General features: G+C 45.2%; 1 protein-coding gene and 1 long non-coding RNA gene across 5 annotated transcripts in view; both read left to right on the top strand.

The window, feature by feature from the left end:
- Nucleotides 1-22,732, top strand: part of HS1BP3 (HCLS1 binding protein 3) — a 51,237-nt gene that overhangs the window by 14,568 nt on the left and 13,937 nt on the right. For all 4 annotated transcript variants that reach the window (XR_013949662.1, XM_080588215.1, XM_080588214.1 and 1 more), the window contains exon 4: nt 1,360-1,582. Coding sequence is in view for 3 of the 4 variants with exons in the window: in XM_080588215.1 (XP_080444341.1) it covers nt 1,360-1,582 (223 nt within the window). In the remaining variant the exon portion in view is untranslated. The remainder of the gene's footprint in view (nt 1-1,359; nt 1,583-22,732) is intronic.
- On the top strand, nt 1,593-13,357 carry LOC308193472. Its single transcript, XR_013949663.1, has 3 exons — nt 1,593-9,477; nt 10,611-10,734; nt 11,732-13,357. It is a non-coding gene; the product is annotated as an uncharacterized lncRNA (long non-coding RNA).

The raw sequence follows: 22,732 nt of genomic DNA, 5'->3' as shown, positions 1-22,732 counted from the left end.
AATGACATCATTTTAGGAAAAAGATTGTGCCAAATAAGGTTTGAGAGTTCTCCTCTATCCTCATCAGTATTTTCTTGAAAGCAGATCCCTTGCACAGAGAATTTAGATTTCATGTTGCATGAGGCTTTGCTGTATATGGTACAAATGTCTACATCAGAATTAGTCTGGACTGTCTCTAGATTCTGTGGACAGATTGTGTGCAAGTAACGTGACCTGCTCATCAAAGTCTGCCTTAGAATAATATGTCTCACCCTACCAACCCAGGTGGAATTCAGTACATACACTGCAGATCCTCAAGCGAGTGTACCTTCCTGACAGACATTGGAGATATAGTCAATATATTCATAGGTATTTAGGTAGAATTAACATGGTAAAACATAGATGTCTACATGCAGCATCCTAACCTCCACTGCCTACCGTGACCTGTGCTCACTTGCCTATAAAGGGAGGAAAAGACCACTTGTTCAGTGTAGGCACACACATTTAGTTACCCAATTCTGCCCTAGCTGATTAAGCACATGCAGGCATGAAAAGCTGGGTGAGATTTGTCTCACATGCCATGTTAGTTTAACAGTCAAAAGCATGAAGCCATGAATTTTATCTATCAATAGGTTTTTTTTCAGCTAGCCTATTTTTAACTAGTCTCATTACTTTAGATTGGTTTCCTGAACATCCAGAGACTCCACAGCATGGAATAGTTACGCTCTCCTCATTCTTCTGGGCTTTGCATATACCAAGTACGGTGAGAAGACTTGGTCAAATTGCATCTTTCAGTTTGCATCTTGCGTACTGAAGGAGGTTAGAGCTTCAGGCTTCATTTTTGAGTGTAAATCAAAATTGCTGCCATGAAAATTATTTTTCACACTGTCCAGTGCGGTACTTTTAGCCCAAATGAATTAAATCAGTAACAAAAAGTGGACTTTATCTCTTCTAGTTATATGAAGGTTAGCTATCTACATCTGAGCAGAGTATTTAGGCCCCTCTGTAGCCAATGGAGAAAAACAGGGACTCCAGAGGGATACTTATTCTCAGACAACTGTCTTTGGATGCGATGAGTCACCAGCAGAAAATTCTATTGTTTTCATTGACTATAGAAGGAACATAAATAAGCATGTGTTTTAGATAAAGTTCATTTTCCCTGTCTTTCTCTACTTGACTTTTTTAAATCAGTAAACAGACCAGAAATATAATGACACATCAGTGGATAGAAGGGAGAATTGGGAATATTAGAAGTTTCACAAAAGCTGATCATATACATCATTCCCCAGACAAAATCACGAGGAACAGGTGCCAGGCATGAAATAGAACATGACTGTTGTCCTGTGTAATCAGTTTTGCATCCGTAATTGTATTTTGCAGGGACAAAATCTACTAGTGTCATTGACTTCAAGGGTAAAAACATTCCTGATGACAAAGAGAAAGAAGATGAAGAAAATGAGGCATTGGATTTTTTCAAAGAGGAACAGACACCTGACTTAATTTCAGAGCTTGCATCAGTGGAGAGTGCCAAAAAATGTGAGAAGAAAGAAGAGGAACAGGAGGAAGAAGAGGAAGAAGATTTAGACCCTCTTGGTATAATCAGGTATGGACTCAGTACCTTTGTTATTTAATTTTTAGCCCAATTTTCTAAGCAAATATGGCTGTTCCATGTCACTGTCCTCTCATCCCAACCTTTTTGTAAAATCAACCGCATTCAATTGAATTTCACAGAGGAAAAGAGGCCTCTCATATTATGTTCCTATCCAGTTCATGAAGAAGTGCCTCTGTAGAGGGAAGAGACTTTGTAGTGCCTCTTTAGCGCATGCCTCAGGGAATCTGGGTGAGAGAGAGACATTGAGAATGCCTTGATTACAGTCTCAGCTGCAGTAAGCACTTCAGTGGACACTGCAGGGTGCCACCACAAAACGCAAAGCCCCTGGGCTCCATTGGATGTGCCTCTCTGGAGTGCACTGGTGCTAACAGTGTCTGGAACTGCTCCTGAGCTGGCTGGTATCCAGAGCGATGTGAAGTTACAGCAGCGTGAAGACCAAAAGAGCCAATGCATCAATCAGGATGTTCACATATAGGCTTTCTTTCTTCCTGCCCTTTTCTCAAGATGTCATGTGCTAAATGCCTCTAAGGCATAAGTAACAACAGCCTGAGAAACAGAACAATTGAATCAAAGCTTGCTGAAGTTCGTATCTGGGTTTGCTTACCTGCCCAATAATTTTCAGAAAGCCATTGCCACTTCAAGATGGAATTTCTCACTTAATTCCCAAAAGCATGAGAAGCATATTTGTTTTCTCAGTGGCTGAGATCATGAGTAGTGACTACTTTTTTTAGTGTTTCTCAAGCTTTAGATGCCCAAGTAGAGAAGGCCCCAAAAGCACTGATAGTAACAAGCCAGAACTCTCTCTTGGTGTTTCCCCATTACCTTGAATCGTTTGTGGATTGGCCTTCACGTTCTAATTCACTTAGAACAGTCCAGGTTCTAAGCCTGGGTCTCTCACACTGAAGTCAGGTCAACCACAAATGATTAATTCTGGAAGCACCATTTGGACTTTGCTTCTGGTAATAAAACCACATTTAATTGTTGGCATCCAGACAGTGTCCTTTTTACTTGAGATATTTCATCCTTTACATATCACCAGGAAACTTTAAATATTATTCTTCTGACAAAGTGTGTGCTTAATTACTCAGCATCAAAATCATTCCTTTGTTGAAGAGGAGTTTTAAAAAGTTAAGCAACTATTTACAATGAAAAGCTTGATAAAGCAGTACTTCCCGCAAAATGGTCCTTAGTTGGTAGAGTTTATAAAAGAAGCTGTCCTTTTTTGGATAGGAAAATGATCTATTGGGTTAGCAAATGCAATGTTGTATTTTCAGACTTACAACAAGTATAAGCTGTAAAGAATTTGCTGTGCCAAAACAAGCAAGATATTTTTTTTCCTGCCTCTCACAGTTTGACATAGCATTTGAAAGTCTGATTATTTTGCTCTTTTAATGCATTGGAGGATGAAAAGATCTGGTATTTAATCCTCATTTAGTTTATTGCTTCCATTCCTTTTGAGAGCAGAATTCTTAGTGAATCAGAATAATTTTGTTTATAGAAGAAGAAATATGGTATTAAGAGGTACAGTGCTGCAGTATGACATGTCATGCAGTCAGATGTTTTTCACTCTAAGTCAGTGGTTAGCTATCTATAAAAAGCCTCTTGGAATGTATTTATTATTATGCTTTTAAATCTCACATGTACAGTGTCACAGCAGAAATATAAACATGGAAATAAGAATCCTGAATCTGATTTTATATTGTTTCTATTCTCCTCTAACTCACCCAGCTTCCACCAAAGATATTTTTAATTCAGATCAGTGGTAGCAGATTGAACGTAAGCACTGTATCCCAGCTTTATGCCATCTAGTAATAGTAGGTGTCAAGGTAAGAGGACAAAGACGGGAGCTTAATTGTCAGTGAATGGCCATTTCTGGATTGACCAATGTAGGGTATCTTCCATGCCCTCAAAATTATAGGTGCATACATGCCTTAAAGAAGGAACTTGCAGGACTCACGGCTTCAGGCATGCTTAAGGTTAGTTTGCAATGGGGATGAGTAAAAAAAAGTAGGTGATACAGACTGGATAAATGTTTAGTACTACACAGTTCCCTAACACATGCATAATTCAGGTTAAAAAAAATCCACAGTCCTTACCCCTGTTAAAAAATAAAAATAAAAATGAAAAAATGTGAAGTCAGCACTGAAACAATGGACTGGCGTCCATTGCGAGCAATAGCAGTAGCCAAGGTTCTTTTGAGTAGCAGAGCTCTGACCTAAACTGAATCATGTGTCTGGCATAATCTTACTGTTGTTTTTTTTTCTTTCTGGATGAGGATGAAACTGCTCCAGTAGCAGAGGCCTCCATATGTTGTCAGCATGCTTCATTTGGTAACAACTTCTCCTCCTGGGCCAGAAGGCTGCGACTTGGATTGGGCCCAGCACTGCTGCTGTGCTGCTCAACCACCAGATAGCCAGTTAAATGTACTGGCCTTGGGAGTAAAATGCTAAACTAGGGCCTTTTTTTTCTGTTTTTGGATTACCGGTGATCATCCAGGTGGAAGCTGGTAATGGCAGGCTCCTTTTCCCTGGAGGAGATGTCCCAGTTGTGCTGGTCTCTTCCTCGTATTCAGGGCTGGGGCCGAGTTGCTCTTTCATGTCTGGTGGGCGACTCACTTGCCAATTCCATGTTCTTCAGCTTTTGTGGCTGTAAAGGGTGGCCTGCAAACCTACTCGGGGTTTCTTTGCCGTATGATTTTCATGCTCAAAAGCTTACTCTCTGTGTTTGCAGAGTGATCTTAGGCCATGTCTGGGATCCCTAACAACAGAAAGCATCGTTTTCTTGTCCAAATCAGGAACATTTCAAAAACCATAATGCTTCTGATTAAGTTTGCAGCTTTTAACTCTCCCCCTCCCCCCTTATTTTTTCCAGGCATTTTTCTTCCTAGAATTAGAGGTACTCAAAATTAGGTTACATTTCTGGGGTGCAGTGCTGAAATTCAGCTGAAACGTGACTTCAGGAGGTGTACTTTTTCCTCTTCTTCCTTTCTTGAGAGTTTGGCGTATTTTTATTCCCATGTGTTGTCACCAGTTACTCTACAAGTTTTTGTGGACATTTGTAGAGACCTTTTCAGCTTTGGGCAGAATATACAGGTCCTGTAAGAAAAAGCACTCCTAATACTGAGTAAGATAGTCCTTTAACATCAGCTGTGCAGTGGGGAATGAATGTACTGTACTCGCTTTTGTAGCACTGACACATTTCAAGCTCTATTTCATTTTATTTTGCAGGGTAAGTGTACAGTTACCTGTAAGTCATAGGGCTCTCTCAGCCAAAGTATCTCTTTTAAAGCTAGCATCTATTGTTTTTTTTTTTCTGGTAAGCTATAATCCTTTATTAAAATGTTTTAATCCCTTTAGAGTGGAAAATCAGATATATATTTTACTCTACATCATAGGGAAAATATTAGGTATATTGACTTCCCTTTTTCTCTCTGTTGTTGTCCTTAAAGTGAAAGCAATACTGCTGCTTATCACTCTTTTCTAAATCCACCTGTCTTAATATTTGCAGATACCTATTTTTAAGTACTCAATAGGCTACAGTAGCATTTTCAACCGTATGTGTTGGTTTTTAGAGGTGCAGTATCTTTTAGCAGTGCTGAATCTTAAAGGGTTTTCTGGTAAATTACAAAATATTACTGTGTGGCTAGTCACAATTTGCAGGGGTTTCTCCAACTGTAATACCTTCTAGAGTAAAAAAAGCAAGGGCACTGGATCCAAAAGAGGCTAATCCTCTAAAGGAAAAGGTGTGGAAGACAGCCACGAGAATAGCAGGAGCTATTCATCCACAGGCAGGATATTTTTGATGATACTGCTGAAAATTCTGCAGTGGTAAAAGGTGTAATGTGCAATGGTATGAGAAAAGATTTGCGCGGAGCAAAGAGAGAACTGTGAAGCAAGATTCTCGGATGGCATCAGTGCTAGTAAACTCAGCAGTGCTGGGCCCCGTTGGCTGAGGCTGTCTGGGCATTGTCTGGCTGCGTCTGTGCTGTTAGGTTCCCCTGCCCTCTGGGTGAGGTGTGCTGTGCTCAGAATGCCCCTGGAAATAACTGCTGGCCTGCGCTGTCTCCTGGACTGTGATTAGGATGGGCTGGGAGAAGACAGGTTGTCCCGTGCCGGGAGAGCACCAGGGACCTGTGCTCAGGCCCAGGGTGTGAAGCAATTCAAAAAAAAAAACACAAAGTATAGCCCTGAGCTGCTCTGTCCACAAGAGTTAGCTTTCTGCCTGCTGCCCTGTTTGCTCTCCATTTCTCCATTTGCCCTGAGGGTTTCCTAGGGTTTTGCTTTCTGTGGGGAATCCAGGCAACCAGTTGTGGATTTTTCTTCCACTTGGTCCAAGAAGGACCGTGTTAGACATTTCTACCTCTGTATCTCAAAACAAATTTAAAACACATCACAGTAAGCGAGCTGGGTTTTTGTCTTCTCCCTCTGTGGATGAACTGTGCAGTTTTATTGTGTGTAGGTTGAAGGCAAGAGCTCTAACATCTCTCTCCTCTCACTTTAAAACTGACTTTGTACATGTATTCAGTTTAGCCCAATAAGCTTGAGACGGCAGCTGATTAAAATGGCTCAGAACCAGCTTTTCTGAACACAGCAGCAATGATAAAAAACATGAGGACTTCATGGGTTAAAGCATGCAACAGCCCTGTGCATGCATTTCTTCGGCTACAATTAAATTGTGAGGTAATATTTGTTCTCCAGCTCGGAGAACCCACCTTTTCCTGTGCTTCCCTGCCTCCATCAGCTCTCAGCACCCCTCACCGGAGCCTCTCTTCCACGTTCCCTCCCTTCCGTCCTTTTTCCTTTGCCTCCCTAAACCTTGCAGTGACAGCATATCCTCCCTCAGCCCACGATTTTTCCTGGCAGGCTGCATTGGGGCCATGAGGTGGGTATTCCCCAGGCAAGAGCTCTTCTGTCTCCTCGTGGGTCCGTAAGAGCTTCTGTCTCCACTCTCTCCCTTTCCTGTTGTTTCAGCGGATTTCCCCTCGTGGCTTCTCCTCATCCCGTTTTGTCCCTTCCCAGAGGAGTGAAGGCACATGGGTGGATCGGAGCCTTGTGTCTGTTGTATGTAAACATAGATGGAGCTAACTCCTGACACCAGGTCGGAAGGGATGGGGCCGGTGAGGGCTGACCCTTTGGGGTCCTGCTGCCAAAAGCTTTTAAAAGCCTTGTAGCTCGTTGTTGTTGTGGTCAAGCTGAACCACCGCTGGTGCCAGAGGTTTGTCATCACTGGGTTTGGTTGTGAGGGGATTATTAAATGACTCAGGACCTTTTCTGGCTGCAGACAAAGAGGGCAATGGCTTTTAGCAACAGCTTGGTGGGGAGGGAGCAGCCAGGCAGCAAGCCCTGGCTGTGCCAGGGCCCTGCAGAGCCAGGCGGGCTGCTGGAGGAGGGCTGCTGGTGCACGAGCCAGCAGTTATTGCTGGGTTGCATCCTAATGGCAGCCACGCTGGGGTTTGACTCCTGAGCTTTCATCCCAGTGTTGCCTCGCCTTTCCTTTTCTTCCCTGTTGTGCCCTAGGCTGGCCTCAGCCTTTTAGTCTTTGGGGGAGAAACGGGTGGCAAAATTTCATCGTGCTTCCTCTGCCAGAAACGCTGGGCAGCTGAGAATGGCTCACCCAGAGGCAGAAGTCAGCTTCGGGGGAGTCCTGCGTTTTGCATCCTTCCAAGCGGTTTTATTGATGGCGTGCCCGGAGCTGTAATAGGTGAGGGCAGGGTGCTTGCTGGTGGGTTTGTGCCTCAAAGGACGACGAGAATATCTGCAGGCTGCAGAAGTGCCGTGGCACAGCTGCTGTCTGCCGGACAGATGGTCTAGACCAAACTTGTGAAAATGTGTGTTCAGCTGCTCTGCCTTCTGCTCCTTGGTCGGCAGGATTATACTCCTGAGCTGCTACTTCCACTCCTCAGCATCCTCCTACTCTTCAGCAACTCGTAAATTCACAACTGCCTTTTGGTCTGGCCAGGTGGGTGCATGCCTTCCTCTCTGAACCCAGCAGGATTCATGCACAGCAGCAGAAACACTTGCCTGTCTGTCCCGACCACGAGAGAGGGTGTGGGTGTCAGAACATCAAAGAAGAGGGAAGATCCAGGTTATGTTTTCTTCAATGAAATTCAGATAGTTAAAACAATGAACAAAAAACAAAAAGAGCCTTGTTTTCCTAGCAGGGTGTGCATCCGTGCTCACAGCTGTGAAGCCTTTAGATATTTAAACAGGCAGATCTTTATATTCTGCGACTTGTTGAGTCACAAGTTTAGGTTGCGAGGCATGCCCAACCAGCACTTTGCCAAGTGACACAAGTATTTGTCTCAAGTCCAATCCAGCTGCTGTCGGATTGGCAACGTGCAAAATCCTAGTAAACAACCCCGTCAGCCTTCCACTGAGACATTTCTGGCAGTTGAATTTTTTCCGAAAACCAAGGACGTAGTTTGATGTAGTAATCTTCCCCATCAAAGAGAGGAAAACAAGAAGAAAAGACAGCAAAAAAGTGTGAATTACCTACCCATCCAAATAAAGGATGAGCCTCATGTCCTTTTCACAGAATTGTCTGTTCTCAACACTTCTTAGGGGCAAACTCAAAGCCTTTCCTTGGAGATGGCTTAATTGAGTGGAGAGGGAGTAACACAGGATGGCAGGGATGCTCTCTCCTTGTAGCAATTCAGTCTCTCCAGTTTGCCTGTCCTGAAATTCATTTATATTTATAGATGCCTTGTGAGTGTTCTTTTCCCATATACAGATCATGGAATGAGCTTTCCTTTTCTTTCTGTCTCTAATCCCGTCTCTTCAGCACAGCTTCCCACGTGTTTCTTTTCTGCCAAACTTGCCGTCTCCCCCCAGATGGGAGGTTGAGGGTGATCGAAAGAAAACAGTGGAAAATGAACATATGTTTAGCTATTGAATCTCACAGAAACATCCATATTAGTTCAGTGTTTTCTCCCGTGAGTGATTGCTCTGGGGTGTGGGAAGATGTTTTCCCTGGGAGAGCTCTACCAAGGTCTGCGTGGCTCCGTGGGGTGGAACCGAGAAGCTTTTGTAGCTGTACTCCCCAACCGGGGGAACTGAGGTTGATGAATGAAGGACTCGGCCTTCTTCTCACGGCTCTTTTGCGGTAGTCGCTAGCTTAATGTAAGTGCATTCAGGAAAACTGAGATTTTCTGGAACTACTGGTTTTGCAGTTGTGGGTTACATCCTTCAGGAGAGCGGATTTGACAGGCGAATGTACAAAACCTCCTGTATATCCACCTCTGGCAAGCAGAAGAAACTGTACCTTGGGATCAGAGCTAGGGCACTCAGACTGGAGAGGAGAGGATGCTTAACTCACAGATCTGAGGTTGGCTGCGCGGTCTTTTCTTTTATTCTGCAAATAGTCACTTCCCTGACCCAAGGAAAACCTCTAAGAGTCCTCCCCCATGCCAGCATTGTCCTTATCTACATTCATATTTCCTGGCCAAGCGTCGGATTTTGGGCCCTATAAAATTATGCAGTCATTGTTTCCCCGGGTTTTGCTTCACATGTTGAAGCAATTGCCTCGGTTAAACTTCAGTGGTGAGTTTCTGTCGTGGCTGGCTTGAGTGATTCCAGCACATCCACAGCTGGAACGTGAGGATCCGCTGGGAGGGAGCTGGAGTAATTATTTTAATGTGCTTCATTTTCTTTCTGATTAGAGCACTGAATGTATTTAAATGGCTTTTATAAATAGTAATTTTGTGTTTATACCATCAACCTAAACCCAGAGGACTGCAAATAGCTCTATAGGCTGCGCAGCCTTACATCTGTGCGTGCCATCCGGCGGTGTTTTCGTGCGGAAGGCGAGTGGAGCTCCACCTGGGGTAAAACGCAGCGAGGGCTCAGCGCAGCAGCTCGCGGCAGCGTCAGGCACCGAGCGGAGAGCAGGTAATTCAGCGAGAAGTGCGTGGGGAATGGTGCCGGTATGAATGCAAACACCCAGCTTGGAATTCGACCAGCTCGCTGGATTAGATCCTGCTGCTTTTAAGAAGGATGTCATGGGATTTTTAGTGGACCTGGTTTACTGTTTTCGATGCGTTAAAGCACAGCGCATGTAAACCTGCCATGCACTTTTCTGTATATGAAAGAATTTTAGCGCCAAGTAACGACGGGGAGCTGGCACCAAATAACGTTGCCACTAGCTGGCACCAGCTTTCAGATAATCCCCACAGTCCTGTAAGTGAACTCTCAGCTTTTGATTTTCCCATCCTGTTTTAACGGCAGTGTGCGGTCATCTGTAGCAGTGCAGAACTGAGCAGCGATGAAGGCGTGCAGAAGCTGCCACGAGCCGTTCTGCAGGCACGTTAAGCAAGTCCTTCGTTAGCCAAGACAGATTCGTAGGAGGCAGGAGATCCTTCAGAAGGGGCACAGGAGAAATTTACAACTACACAGAATCAAAAGTGTGGTGTGTTTTTTTTATTTATTTATTATTTCTGCTTTGGAAGAGGATTGAGCATGATGTAATTGGGCAGATTTAAACATGTTTTGTTCCATGGACTTTACAATAATAGGATGACTCAAGTCCTTAATTAGAATAAAAAAGCATTACCTCATTGACTAGCCTGCGCCTTTCACCGAGGCACGGGAAATCTTTAATCAGCAGGCCCGGGGAACTGCATGTAGATGAGACAGCCTACTAATGAGGGATGGATTCAGAGGTGCTCTGTTGTTTTTTTGTTCACCTCGTATAACAGAATGGTTTGCTCTGGAAGAAGCTGTCTGAGGGGTGACTGTGTGCTCAGTTTAAATCAAGATGGGAGACTTGCTTGTCTTTTCATCTGATGCTGTCAAGTCCCTAAATCAGCAGACTTAATAAAACCATTGTTCTCTTTTCCCCACGGACCTGCTGCAGAAATTTCTGTCTTGGTTTAAAAGGATCAAAGAACTGGCGTTTGGAAAACCATTTCTGGAAGCAGTCTCTAAAACCGTGCCAAAAATGCATGAATTATCCATCGTAACTACAGGCTGGTACTAATTAACACACCTGGGGGATCACAGCCTCTTGCTCCTACCCCTTGCAGCATTTGGCCAAATCTGGAGTCATGTGAAGTGCCAGCAAAAGGAGGAATGTCCTTAAGGACAGACACACATCTGGGACTCTGCAGCTCTTTATTCTGCTCTTGAATTTCTCAGGTCACATCTTGGGTACGTTACCTGAAAGTTTACTCTCTCCATTGTCCCTTTGGTAAAAGGAACAGAACCGATTTCATAGCTCTGCCTGGGGAAAAGTTCACCTCTGCACAGAAATGTGACATTCAGATTGTTGTTAACAGGAATTGTCATCAAAATGATAGAAAGGATTTCTATTACTTTAAATAAATTTGGGGTAAGACTCAAAACCTTTACTTACTTGCTCCCCAAAGTAAGCTGGCCACCTCCAGCCCACACCCAGAGCAAGCTGGCTACATCCAAAACAGAAAAGGCCCTGAACATGTACTGATCCTTAAACTATGTCCAGGCATTATCTGGGAGAGCAATAATTCACAAAACTCACAGGACAGACATCATGTGCTGAGGCGATTTTGCAGCAAGTTTGCAGCCTGGCTCCTGGGGTCAGCCCCTGGGGCCAGCCCTGGTGTTTCAGCTGGCTTGGAAAAGGTCTTGGCTTGGGTTTTTGCTAGTACAGGCAATTTCCTGAGGTCTGCTCTCTGAACCATGATTTTCTGTAATAACTGCTACTGCCTTGGCATAGCGCACAAACTGGTCAGAGTGGCTCGAGTGGAAGATTTCCAAGCCTCTTCTCTGCCTTGCTTTATTGCTTTTTGCCTATAATCGCATCTGAGGCATTTTTGAAGGCATCATTAAGCACAAAACACAATGTCTTGCCCTCAAAACCACCTTACAACATTATCTAGACCCATTTGCTAAAGAGGTCTCATTTTTCATCAGCGTGATGGGTTATCTGCCAGCATAGGCTGTTCCTGTGTATGACGGTCTTGTCCTGGAAACTTGTTCCTAAGTCATCTGTCTTTCTCGTCTTGGTTATGAGTGACAGAGGCATGGCACCAGTGTTCCTGTAATACAATAAAAAAAAAAAAGCAAACATAAGCAAAAAAGGCTCCTGAGGGCTAACCCTCCCTTCCTCCCTCAGGGGCTCTTCCAGCAACCCCCTAACTAATCGGAGTTGTTTTTATTTGTTCAGCAGTGCTGCCAAGAGACGAGGGCACTGCCACGCAAGGCAGGATGCTCGGATGGGAAGGAGAAGCATGCGGTCCAGAGCTGCTGACCAAGGTCTCGGGGGAATTGGTTTCAATTCTCTGTTTCAAAGACATCCTGTTTAGGCTGTAGGCTGCTCGCTTCTGGTTTTCGGGACCTCGTTTTGTTCCCAATCTGTGAACAAAAGAGCGTCGGCATTCGCTGCTGCAGAGAGGTGCAGTGAGAGTAAACTCTGAAAGGCTGCGAGGTGTTTGGGGGCTGTCCCGAAACGTTGCGGTCTGCTGGCAACGAGCAGCATTTAGCTGCCCTTGGGAGGTGGTGGGAGACGTAAGGAGATGCCGGATCCTTTACTCTTCCCCCCTCGCGGAGGAACTGGCTGTGTTTGCAGGGCGCCTGCCAGCTGTTGGCAGCACAGCACCATTGCTCGAGGGCGGGGAGGCTCCGTGCTGCTGTTGTGCACTACGAGCTGGATGTTACCAGTGGGTGATAGGTAAGCTGCCAAGGTATCCTTGGACCCCATGGACAGACAGCGTGGTGAAGGACAGACTCCCTCTGCTCTCTGCTTACCTGCTCTTCTGGCAGGGGCTGCCACACAGGACCCCTCCCCGGGCCATTTCCAAAAGAAGACTGCATCAGCTTTGTCTCTGTACACAGTCCTCTGGCAATATCTGATCCAAGCTTTGCACCTTCAAACACCACCACGTGCCTTCTCTCGGCCCAAGCCGTGTCATAAGCACCCTCCATCTCAGACTATCGCTTTGCAGGGCTCTAGCAGAACCCTCCTGTTATTTCAGGCACCTCGAAACCATCTGAAAACCAGATGTAGAAAAGCAATTACGGGGGTGCTGCAGAGAGAAGGGGAAGACCCAACGCCAAGTGGATACAGCGCTGCCCCAGCCCTGTACGTGTACGTGCTGCCTCCCATGTTCATAGCATCTCTGCTGTGGGTTTCTGCCAGCCTCGAGCCCCTTCCCTTCCTCGGGGAGATCCCAGGCAGGCAGCAGTGTCCTCCCTTGGGGGCAGAAAGGAGACGGGTGGGCTGTGCAGGGTGGCTCGGTGAGGGGCACAAGGCAGCCCCAGCAGTCAGCACCGGGCATCGTGGCAGCGTTTGCTGTGTTGTATGGCTGCAGCCACACTGTCCTGTGGCATTGGTTCTCTCTCCTAGCCGTGTGGCACGTGAAAGGTCTGCTGTAGCACTTCTCCTTACGAACCCAGGTTCTGAAATGGCCTGGGGATGTGTTTTCCATATGAAATCATCATTCTTTCCCCCAGCATTGCCACAGCCATTGTAACAGCGGGGAACAGAAGCTTAAAACATGGTGCAGTTGTTTGTAATTGCTGCTCCCCTGCCGTCACCGGCATTGTTTTATCACTTTTCCGCTAGTCCCTCCTCCTGACACAGATCACTGATATAATTTCTGCTTCCCCTGTGTATTCAGTAAAAGATCCCCCTTACTTACCAAACTCCAGTTCATTTCCCACATCCTGCCAACTTACTGGATGGTTTAATTGTATCAGATGTTCCCCAGATGCAACTATATACTAATATAATTTGAGTCCAGTCAGGATTTGTGAGGCAGCAAGCTGGCCCAGAAGATGAACTTACTCGCCCAGGCTCACACCGTGAATCAACAGCAGCTAATCCTGAGAAGAGCTCTCCATGAGGTCTCGTGTAGCCTGGGATTTGAGAGCCGGAGACATTTACCGGCGTTTCTACCCAAAGCTACGTTCCCTCTTCCATTTTCTCTATGGCATCCCTTGCAGTGCCTGGATCTTCAGCATTTCAAACGCCGCCGCCCCGAGGGAGGCAGCTGGCGGTAGCACATCGTCAGGTAGCTAATGGGAGCAAGGAGCAGCGCCTGTAATGAATCAGTGGGGTGGAGCCGCAGGCTCACATCACTGGTGCAAAGTAATAATTCTCGAGGGGGATGAGACGATAGTTGGAGGCAGTGCTGAGATCATCCAGCTGAAGTCTCCGAAAAGTGCTGGGGGAGCAGCAAGCGGCGCTCTGGGTGAGCAGAGCCCAGGGATTGTTGTCAATAAGAGCAGAATGATTTGGGTTACGCTTTTAGAGCGCTGCCGTGGCTGTTAAGTAACAGCAGCGCTGAGCTGGATCTCCCGCATCTCACGTAAAGGCTCCTGCTTTCTTTTGCTTTCAGCTGGGTGTTCGTGGGCTGCTTGCATCTATCGGGTTTCTGCGATCCAGCGCTGACCTCACTGCGCTCTGCAGCAGGCTCGCCGTGCTTCCCAGGCCAACCCATCCACCCCACCTGGCAGGCAGCTGCTGCGTGCACCGAGCTGGGCGCTCAGCCCCTGAAATCACTGATGCTGCAAAAGCCCGTGTGCTGAGAAGTCAGGCCAGTTAGCGATAGAAACATAAACAGGAATCCAATTTAAAAAAAAAAAAAAACAACGGAGGACTACGTCAGCTATTTTTCTGCTTGCAGCAGAAAGAAGCCCCTTGGCAGCTGCCTCTGCAGAGCCTCAGGTGCCTTGCCGAGGAGGGAGAGGTTTGTGTCTGCCCACTCCCCGGTGTGCCTGCTCCTGCAGTCTGACCTCCAGCAGCGTCTGCAACATCACAAGTAAAATTTGCTTTCGTGCAGTAGGCGTATCCGTGGCCTGGGGAATATTTCACCCAGGGCAAATTTATCTTAACTTCTGTTTAAAAAAAAAGAAAAACAAAACACCTTTAGGCAAGAAAGTCACATTTCATTTTTATGGAAGGCGTTTTGATCTCGCGATCAAGCCGGAGAGGCAGCAGCCGGAGCACAGGGTTGCATCTCCAACAGCAGTGTCATTTAGCTCTGACAATGCCTCGCTGTGTCCTTCTCTATTTCACTCCCCGTGGAGCCAGCTCTGCGTTGTGGCGGTAGGTTTGTTTCTCCCGTGGTGCGGAAGGCAGAGCAGCACGGAGAAAGAAGTGACCTCTGTGAACAGCAGGACGGCAGGGGGGCGTCCTGGGGGGGAAGGCAATGGAAAACCAGGCTCAGCCCCATCTTCCTTCCTCGGGCTCTGTCACCAGCCAGTGGAGATGCTGCTCCTTCGCAGCAGTCTGCCTTTGAGCGCAAATCCTGCTTGGCTGCTGCCGAAGCCTGCTCACTGCCTGGGGAACCAGCCCTCCTCTGGCTTTCCCTGAGCCCTCTAGATGTGGTGTGACAGCTAAGTCACAATTTTTTGGGCCTGACACTTTTTTTTTTTGTGCCTTGAACATCATTTGAGGTTCGTCAGAGGTTTTCATAGGTTGAGGGTTGGAGTCTACAGGTACCGGGCAAAAAAAGAAGGGTGCCCTTCACACAGAGTTATCCACGGAGCCTCTGGGATTGGAGGGGCCAGAGGTTTTTAGATGCGAATATCCTCTCTTGTCATGTTATCCATTTGGGCTTCTCTGTCTACAGGCAGATTAAAAAAGAGGTTTGTGCCTGTAGTCTTGTGTTCTTGTACCACTTCTGCTTTTGGACGTGGTAAGGAAGGAATTCTCTTGAGGCAGCAGCACAGGGGAAATTGTCTCCTGCTGAGGAACACGATATGAGGCTGGGAAGCTGTCAGACATAGGTAGCAGGAGATGCCAGTGGATACGACGGCATTCTGTTTGCCAGGAAATGAAGATTAGGTAACATGAAACTAAACCTTTGCAAAGTAGACAGAGAATAGCCACGGGCTGCTTGTCCGTGGGAGGAGGCGCCAAGGTCTTGCAGGTCCTGCTGATTTGAGTCGTGAGTGCCCAACACTTCTGGAAGTGCAGCATCAACTACTCATCTGTTCAGTGCTTTTCAGAAATTAGTAAAATATGCCCAACAAGAAGCTCCAGTGGTGTATTTGTGTGTGAGTTGGCTTTTTTCAGCATTTCAGTGTTGAAGAAACCACTCACTTCTCCAAAATAATTGTTGTCTGCATTTCTCACTTGCACTTGCTACTTTTAAGAATTCTTACCACGGTGTTTAAGGTAATTGCTGTTCCAAATTCAGAGACCTTTAAGTGTCCCAGCAATCTTATTCCAGAAATGTGACATCCTGTGGAAATTCAGCTGTAAAAGAAAGGGGCTGAATATAGAGGTTTCCAGTGTGACCACTGGTTATCACCCAAATTGTGTATCCTTTCATTACCATAAAGTCCCTATTTATGATGCCCTTTTTTTGTATTTGCTCCTGAATCTGTTGAGCGTGTGACAGATACATGCTCACTAGCCAGTTTTTTTTCACGCCCTCTTCGTTTCAGCTCGGTTGACTTTGATTGTAAAGCTGCTCAGGACATTTTGTGAAAAACGTCTCACAAAGGGACAACGTTGACCGGTTGATTTCATTACAGTTGTCCTATTTACATTCCTGTCATGTGGCACATTTTGTTGCTGAGTTGTACTGCGGGTAGATAGATCCCTTCAGAGGTGTGCAGCAGAGAACTAGACCACAGAGTTCCTCTCCTAGGACCTACAGATCTGTAGCAATTATTAGTTAGTGGAAGAGAATGTTTTTTGTTGTTGTTGCAATGTATTTTTTGTAGGGTCAAAAAAATACAGATCTAGGGCCAATTCCTGGAAGTGACTCCATTTGCTTGGACAGTAACCTTAAAGGAAATAGACCAAGGATTAACATTTGGTAGACTAGATTAAGTCCAAACTGTTCTTCCTAATTTTTCCCTTATAAAGCTTCCTGTCTCCAGAAGGATTTTATATTTATTTAACATGTATTTTATCTTTATAGAAAACGAACCTGTAAACACACTTGGTTATTTTTGGTGGTCAGCAATTATAGCTGGTTATCATTTTTGATCAGCTTCAAACTCTTCCTTTTCTCTTCCTTTGCTAACTTGCCTATTGTTTTTTATGCTTAATTTCATCTTCTTTTCTCCTTCCCCTCCCTTCTGTTTTCCTACTTTTCCATTGCAGCTTCCTGTTTTCCCCTTCACTTGCAGCCTGTGGTCTTTTTCAAAAGCATAATTTGACCAGCAATAGTAAACTGTAGAATTAAAGCAGAAAAAGAAGAGACCAGCATAGAGGAATGGAGGGTACATGATGCAGATGAGGGGAGAAGAGGGCTAAAGATGACCAGGAGGCCTGGAGGATAGCGCAACACTGCAGATCCTGGAGACGGAGCAAGAAACTTCCTGATACTGGCCCAAAATTTGGAGAAATGAATTGAGGACAGATGAAGAGGCGAGAGGATGATCCTGGGCAGAATTACAAGGACTTGGCACAGGGAAAAGAGAAGGAGAGGAAAGCAAAGCAATAATCAATGCTTGTCTTCTTTTATCAATTTGAAATCAAGTCTTACCAAGAACACAAACAGAGAAAGAGAGTTAGAGGCATTAAAAAAGGTGTTATATGCCAAGCCCTGATGCCGATTCTTGCTTGGTCGCTCTTTTAATAATCCATAGACTGCACAGCAAGACGTGAGGTTCTCTCATCCTCATCCCACCACAGCAGTGAAGAGATAACCAAAAAGAAAGCCTTCTGGTTTCATCCCTCCTAGCTCGATGCATCTGAGTGCCTCAGTTAGACATAGAGATATCTCGGGCTCACTCTCTGCAGAGAAACAGATACCTGCAATGCTACAGTGAGCTCCCTGTCCGCAGAAGATGGGTGATAGTGCTTTCGTTGTCCTGGGCCTGTTTTGGAAGAAAGAGGTGGGAAGCCTCAGGACCTCGATACTTGGGTAAGGTACCATTAATAACCAGTTGTGTGGTGTCATAAAAAACCCAACAGCATGATTCTGGCAAGTCTCCAGCAGTTGAATGCTCTTGTAATTACTCACTGGCTACATCTGATTATATGCCTTTCTTTGACTTTCCCCGGCATCAGGGAGATGCTCATCAGCCCCATGTGTCTTTGTGGTGCAGTTTCCTAACCTGGCTTTATTTTTAGCCCTCTGTAACCTCCCTGAAGTTCTAAAACGTGTTGAGTAGTTAACATCGAGGGTGCAGAAAGATGCTTGGCCATCTTTTCCAAAACATGTTAGTGCATGTTATCTGGTATTGCATATTTGAAAACATGCATCATTAACATGGGTATTAGAAAAAGAGCTGCTTCACTGTCATCAGAAACCCTGAAGGTACCATTCTGCTTCTTTGCAGATAAAGCCCCAAATACTAGTAAGTATTTCTGGATTTTTCACAGCATAATTGGCTGTGTTGACAGCCACTTTATTATTGCTGTCTTGTTCTGAACCAGTGTCCTTGCTGTGGCTTAATTTGTGCATGATTATATTTTGAAACTTGTTTTTTGGTTGTCCTTAACTTGTTTCAACAAGGCGCACATTCTGGTTTAGTCTAGGAGATCAAATGAAAATGATGACAAAACTATACACTAACAAGCTATACACTAGACAGAAGTTGTCAGTCTGTGCTCTTGTTGTCTGTTTTTGAATTATATCGAAAAAGGATAACATCAGAAAGTTTAAGGACAGATTTTAAAAAATGCTTGGCTTCCTTTGTGAAGAATAGGTACTCCTGAGTGCTGTGCCCTTGGAAAGATCTCTCCACAAAAGCGGGTCCCCAGATGGGAGCTGAAGTCTTAAAAATGTAGTCCTTCAGGCTTTCTTTCCATCTGTTGCTCTGTTGGAACAATAGTCCAAGGCTAACCTAATCCAGGGGATGGAGCAGAAGAAACTTCATCTGCAATTTAATCCTCTTCTTCCAAATGATTTCTGCTAGGACATTTACTCCATCTATTATACATGATCTTATTTTGGGATATGCCAGGGCCAGTTAAAACACTGTAAGTTACTGTGATGCCTCCAAAAAGGAGATGACTGTGCGAGGTAAAATATCCCTGCGGCCAGCACTTGTCACGGTTGCTTAATGCTCAGCAGTCAGGCTGTGCTGAGCCGACTGGCTGGGAGTTTCTATTCTGCATCCCTTGCCCAGAGCGGATGAGAATGACCCCTTTTGTCCTGTCTGCTGTTATCAGGCAGCTTTGGAAAATGAGCACTGTTGAATGAAAAGAAAGCGGCAGATGACATTTTGTTTTCTGCAGGAACTAGTGTATAGGATCTTTGTTTTTCAGAAACGGTTTTCAAGAAGATGTGCTAACATTGCTGCTATTTTAGCAGTAGTTCTTTTGTTCGAGCCTGAACGTAGATGTGTGGGAGCTGCGGGAGCTGCGGTGCGTGTTCCTATTGCTGAGCTCTTTCCTTGTAAAATTTCATGGGTTCCTATGACATGAGCACGTATATTCTGCATAAGTCTTTTTTTATGTCACTGTAACATTCCTTTCCTGGAGCATAATCTTATTCCTGTAAAAAATAAATGGTCGTAGTTTCAGAATAAAGAGTTTAGAAAATTTTTGTCTGTGTACTGAGGTTACTCTGAATGTACAGAAGGAGAAGTATACAGGGTAGTTAGTGTAAGTATTTATTACATCTGTTTTAACCCTGTAGTGAGTACGGGTTGGGGACTTCTGCCTGTACAGAGCACAGCAGACATGCAGTGCTCCAGAGCTCTGATTTACGCTGTGTGTCACCAAGTGTTAGGTGTGAAGGTCCAGCATTTCAAAACTCAGCTATCGCACACGGAGCGTCTTAGTCATCCCTGTTGCTGTTCTCTGCAGCTGACCAGAAAGCTCTTCTGCATTATTGATGTGCCAGTGAGACAGGGAGGCTGCCAAGCGAGTGACCTACATTGTGTCTGTAAACAATAACAGGAGAACCGCTCTCACGAAATGGGCTAGGTTTGGACGTGGGTGTCTCCCGCGTGCAGGGTTTTGTTGGCACTTTCATGAGTGACCTGAGAACCACTTGGGAGCCAGGAACCTCAGTCTTCAAGTGCCCCAGCAACCTGACTAGCAACCAGCAGATTCATACTCCCTAATTTTAGGTCGTCTAGTTTTGGTCCGTGTCAGTTCAGAGGCTTGCCTTTATTTACATTTATTTATGAGACAGCTTGGCTCCTTTTGGTCTCAGAGCAGAAGACTGTGGTGTTACTGGAGCCACTCTTGCAGTGCTTTGCAGGAAGGCAGGGAGTTCAGTTGGGTAAAGAGGGATGGCTGCAGAAATCTCTTCAGCTGAATGAAGGACACGTCAGTTTTAGGGCTGGTTTAGTTTTCATTAGGATTTTTAAAATTTACTGGAGCGATGTTTCCAAGGTTCACTTGTTTCGGAGGCAGAGAAATAGCAGTGGCATGGGTCATTTTATGCCAGCTGGATGCAGGTAGTTGCAAAATGTCAGATGCCAAGGGTGCGAGTATGATGGATGAGGAAGGTGCTAATGAAGAGCAGGGCTTGAGTACAGTAATACTTCGGGAGAGTAAATGTTCCTGCATTTCTGTCCTCCCAAAGACCTCTGCATCTCTGCACCGGCTTCCTGCACTCTAGCACATCATGAGCATCGAGTTAACTATCCTTCCAGCAGGTAGTTCCACCGTCTGCTCAGGCCCCTGGTCCCCTGCTTGTGGGGGTGTGGCAGGAATAGAAAGATTGGGGTTGAGCGGGCAGGCAGAGCTACCTCTTTCAACACACGGTCTGGCCAGCTGAAGCTGATTGTGAAACCAGGACCTCAGACAGACTCCGAAACTTCTCACACACCCTTTCTCATCTGTTAACCTCTGCTCGGCAGCGCGCAGCCTGGGCTGGCACAGCTAAATACAGAACCGTGGGAATCCTGTTCCCCGGTTGGAGACTGACCTCAGCAGAGTCCCAGCATGGATATGTGCGGAATGACTTGGCACTCCTGCCCTGGCTTCCTTAGAAGGGCACTGAGGGGAAGTGACTTGAAGGCAGAAAAACAACTTCTTCGTGCTCCTACTGGTAGTAGTCGAGCCCTGGGGGTTTGGCCCTGCGCCCTGCAACTGCCAATGGAGTCCCCTGGCAAAACAGAAAGCAAGACAGTGTAAATGGGCTGGTTTGATGGCTAGACTAAACAGAGGGTTGTTACTAAGGCCTTTCAGTCTGCTTCATTTTGGTTCATGTGTTATTCTTTATGATGCTGTTTCATGGTTCTCTACCCTTTCCTCGATGTTTCCCACCATTCTGATACTCTTTGCTGCAAATACTTGAGCTCACTATTAGTAAACTTCTCGGTAACTTCATTGGGGTGGAGAGCTTTTGGAAATACACTGGCTCGTGTGTAAGTAAGTACCTGTGGCATAAGAGGCTGTATGCATCAGGAGAGGTGTTGTAGCTCCCTGGATGGACAAGGGATCTTGTCAAAGGCTTTTTGGCACTTTGCAGGTTAGCAAATCCTCATTTTGGCACTCCGCAAATCCTCATCTATATTGTCATTGATTTCAAAGAACACATTGCAAGGCATGGATTCTGCAAGTAAAGGTTCTTTCTTCCCTAGTAGATTGGATTTTTTATCTACTAATTCTATTTTTGATCAATTTGCCAACTCTATACGACTCGATCTCACTGTTCTTCTGCTTCCGTTGTTCTATATAATCACTCTCATTTTTTACCTTTTCTTTTGATGCCTAGGCTCGTTTGAGTGATAGATTTCTTACCACAGTTAATAATGCAATAATTTGAAGTTTGTGTAGAAATACCCAGTGAAAGCTATTTAGCTTGTAGCTGTTAATACTGTAGATTTTGTAAGTTTTTTGGAAGAAAGCTCTTTTACAACTGCTTTAGTTGGAGACAGGGCCTTGGAGCCGACCTTCCAAAAGTAGCTCAGGCTCCGAAGTCACTTGAGGCGTATCCAGAATGAATATAAACGCAAAAAAGCAAAGCCATGGAAGTTTCTTCTGCTTTAAAAAGGATTTTTTTTATGTTGTAAATAAGTCAGCAAGCTGTCACTGACAACTACAGATATCTTTAGTATATTGAATAGGCTGTGTTAAGGCTGTACTTAAGTTCTGCAAGAGGCTCGCTCCTAGGCCTCTGAAGTGCGGCCTTCCCTGTTGCCAAGAGATGAAGTGGTGGTAGCAAGGTAATAAATATCATCTGTAGGTTCTCTTTTCTTGATAATAAGCTTGTGGAAGTAACTGGACTCCACTCTTTGCGTGCAGCTGTATTCGGAAGAGGATTTTACAAGGTTCTTTAACGTAGCTGGAATGTACGTGTAATCTTTTGACCCTAGTTCGTAGTTTGAGGACTATGGCATGTTAAGTGCTGATAATTGGGTTTGCTCTAGGCTGAAACCTGACCTGTTCTCAGCAAAGGAGAAGATCAGATCTTTTATTGTAAGAGGCACTCGAAGGGGCTACCTTAGAAATGTTAGGGCCATGCCTGCTAGGAGGAAAGATCCCTGAAATACGGCAAATTCTTGGGAAGGACATGCTGTCCTAAGGCATTCTATTTCAGCGTAGTTTGAATTGGACTTGTCATCCAAAGGCTTTGTCCTGTACTCAAATTTTTCTTTTTTTTTTTTTTTTTTTTATGGAGCCTTGTTGCCTTATAACTCATGCTGCCCTACTGTGAAAGCTGCCTTGTAGCTTCAGCTGGTGGAGTATAAACCCTCGATAGGAAAGCATGAGACACATGCTTTTCACTCTTGTCCTATGGAGATGTCTGTCTCTTTCCATTGAGTAGAGTATTAAAAGTTAACTTTGTCTCACTGACAAACTTATAGAAGACTAAATTTAGAGGAAGTTAATCCTACCCTTGCTTTGAGAAGATAGTGATGTTTGTAAATTCTGCAAATAGCAGTCTGTCCAAAAAAAGTGTCCTCCAAACCCTGCTTGCTTCAACTTAAAGCTAATGTGCACTCTCTGTCATCTCTCCTCTGAGGAGGATGAGGGCATTCTGATAAAGTAACTAACAGTATTATGAAAGGAGTATGCAGCAGTCGAAAACAGCAGTGATCACTGGCTAAGTAATGGAGCCAAAGAGACTCTTAAAAACCTGTCCAAAGGGATCAGTGCAGTGTCCAACCTGCACTTCGTTTCTCCAGCCATCCCTTTTCTGTCTGACTTTAACAGCACTGCTGGAGCTGCTGGTCTTTCTTATTTTATGCTTTTTGTGTGGTAAGAGAAAAATTGCTTCAAACAAATGTGATTGGGTGGCAGTTTTCGCAGTATGTCACTGTTAGCCCTGATCTTCCAGTTTCAGTTGGTTTCCTT

The sequence above is a fragment of the Anser brachyrhynchus genome (assembly GCF_964034855.1).
Source record: "Anser brachyrhynchus genome assembly, chromosome: 3".
NCBI classification, from domain to species: domain Eukaryota; kingdom Metazoa; phylum Chordata; class Aves; order Anseriformes; family Anatidae; genus Anser; species Anser brachyrhynchus.
The sequence above is the reverse complement of the archived record's forward strand: the minus strand, read 5'-3'. Positions and strand labels throughout refer to the sequence as shown.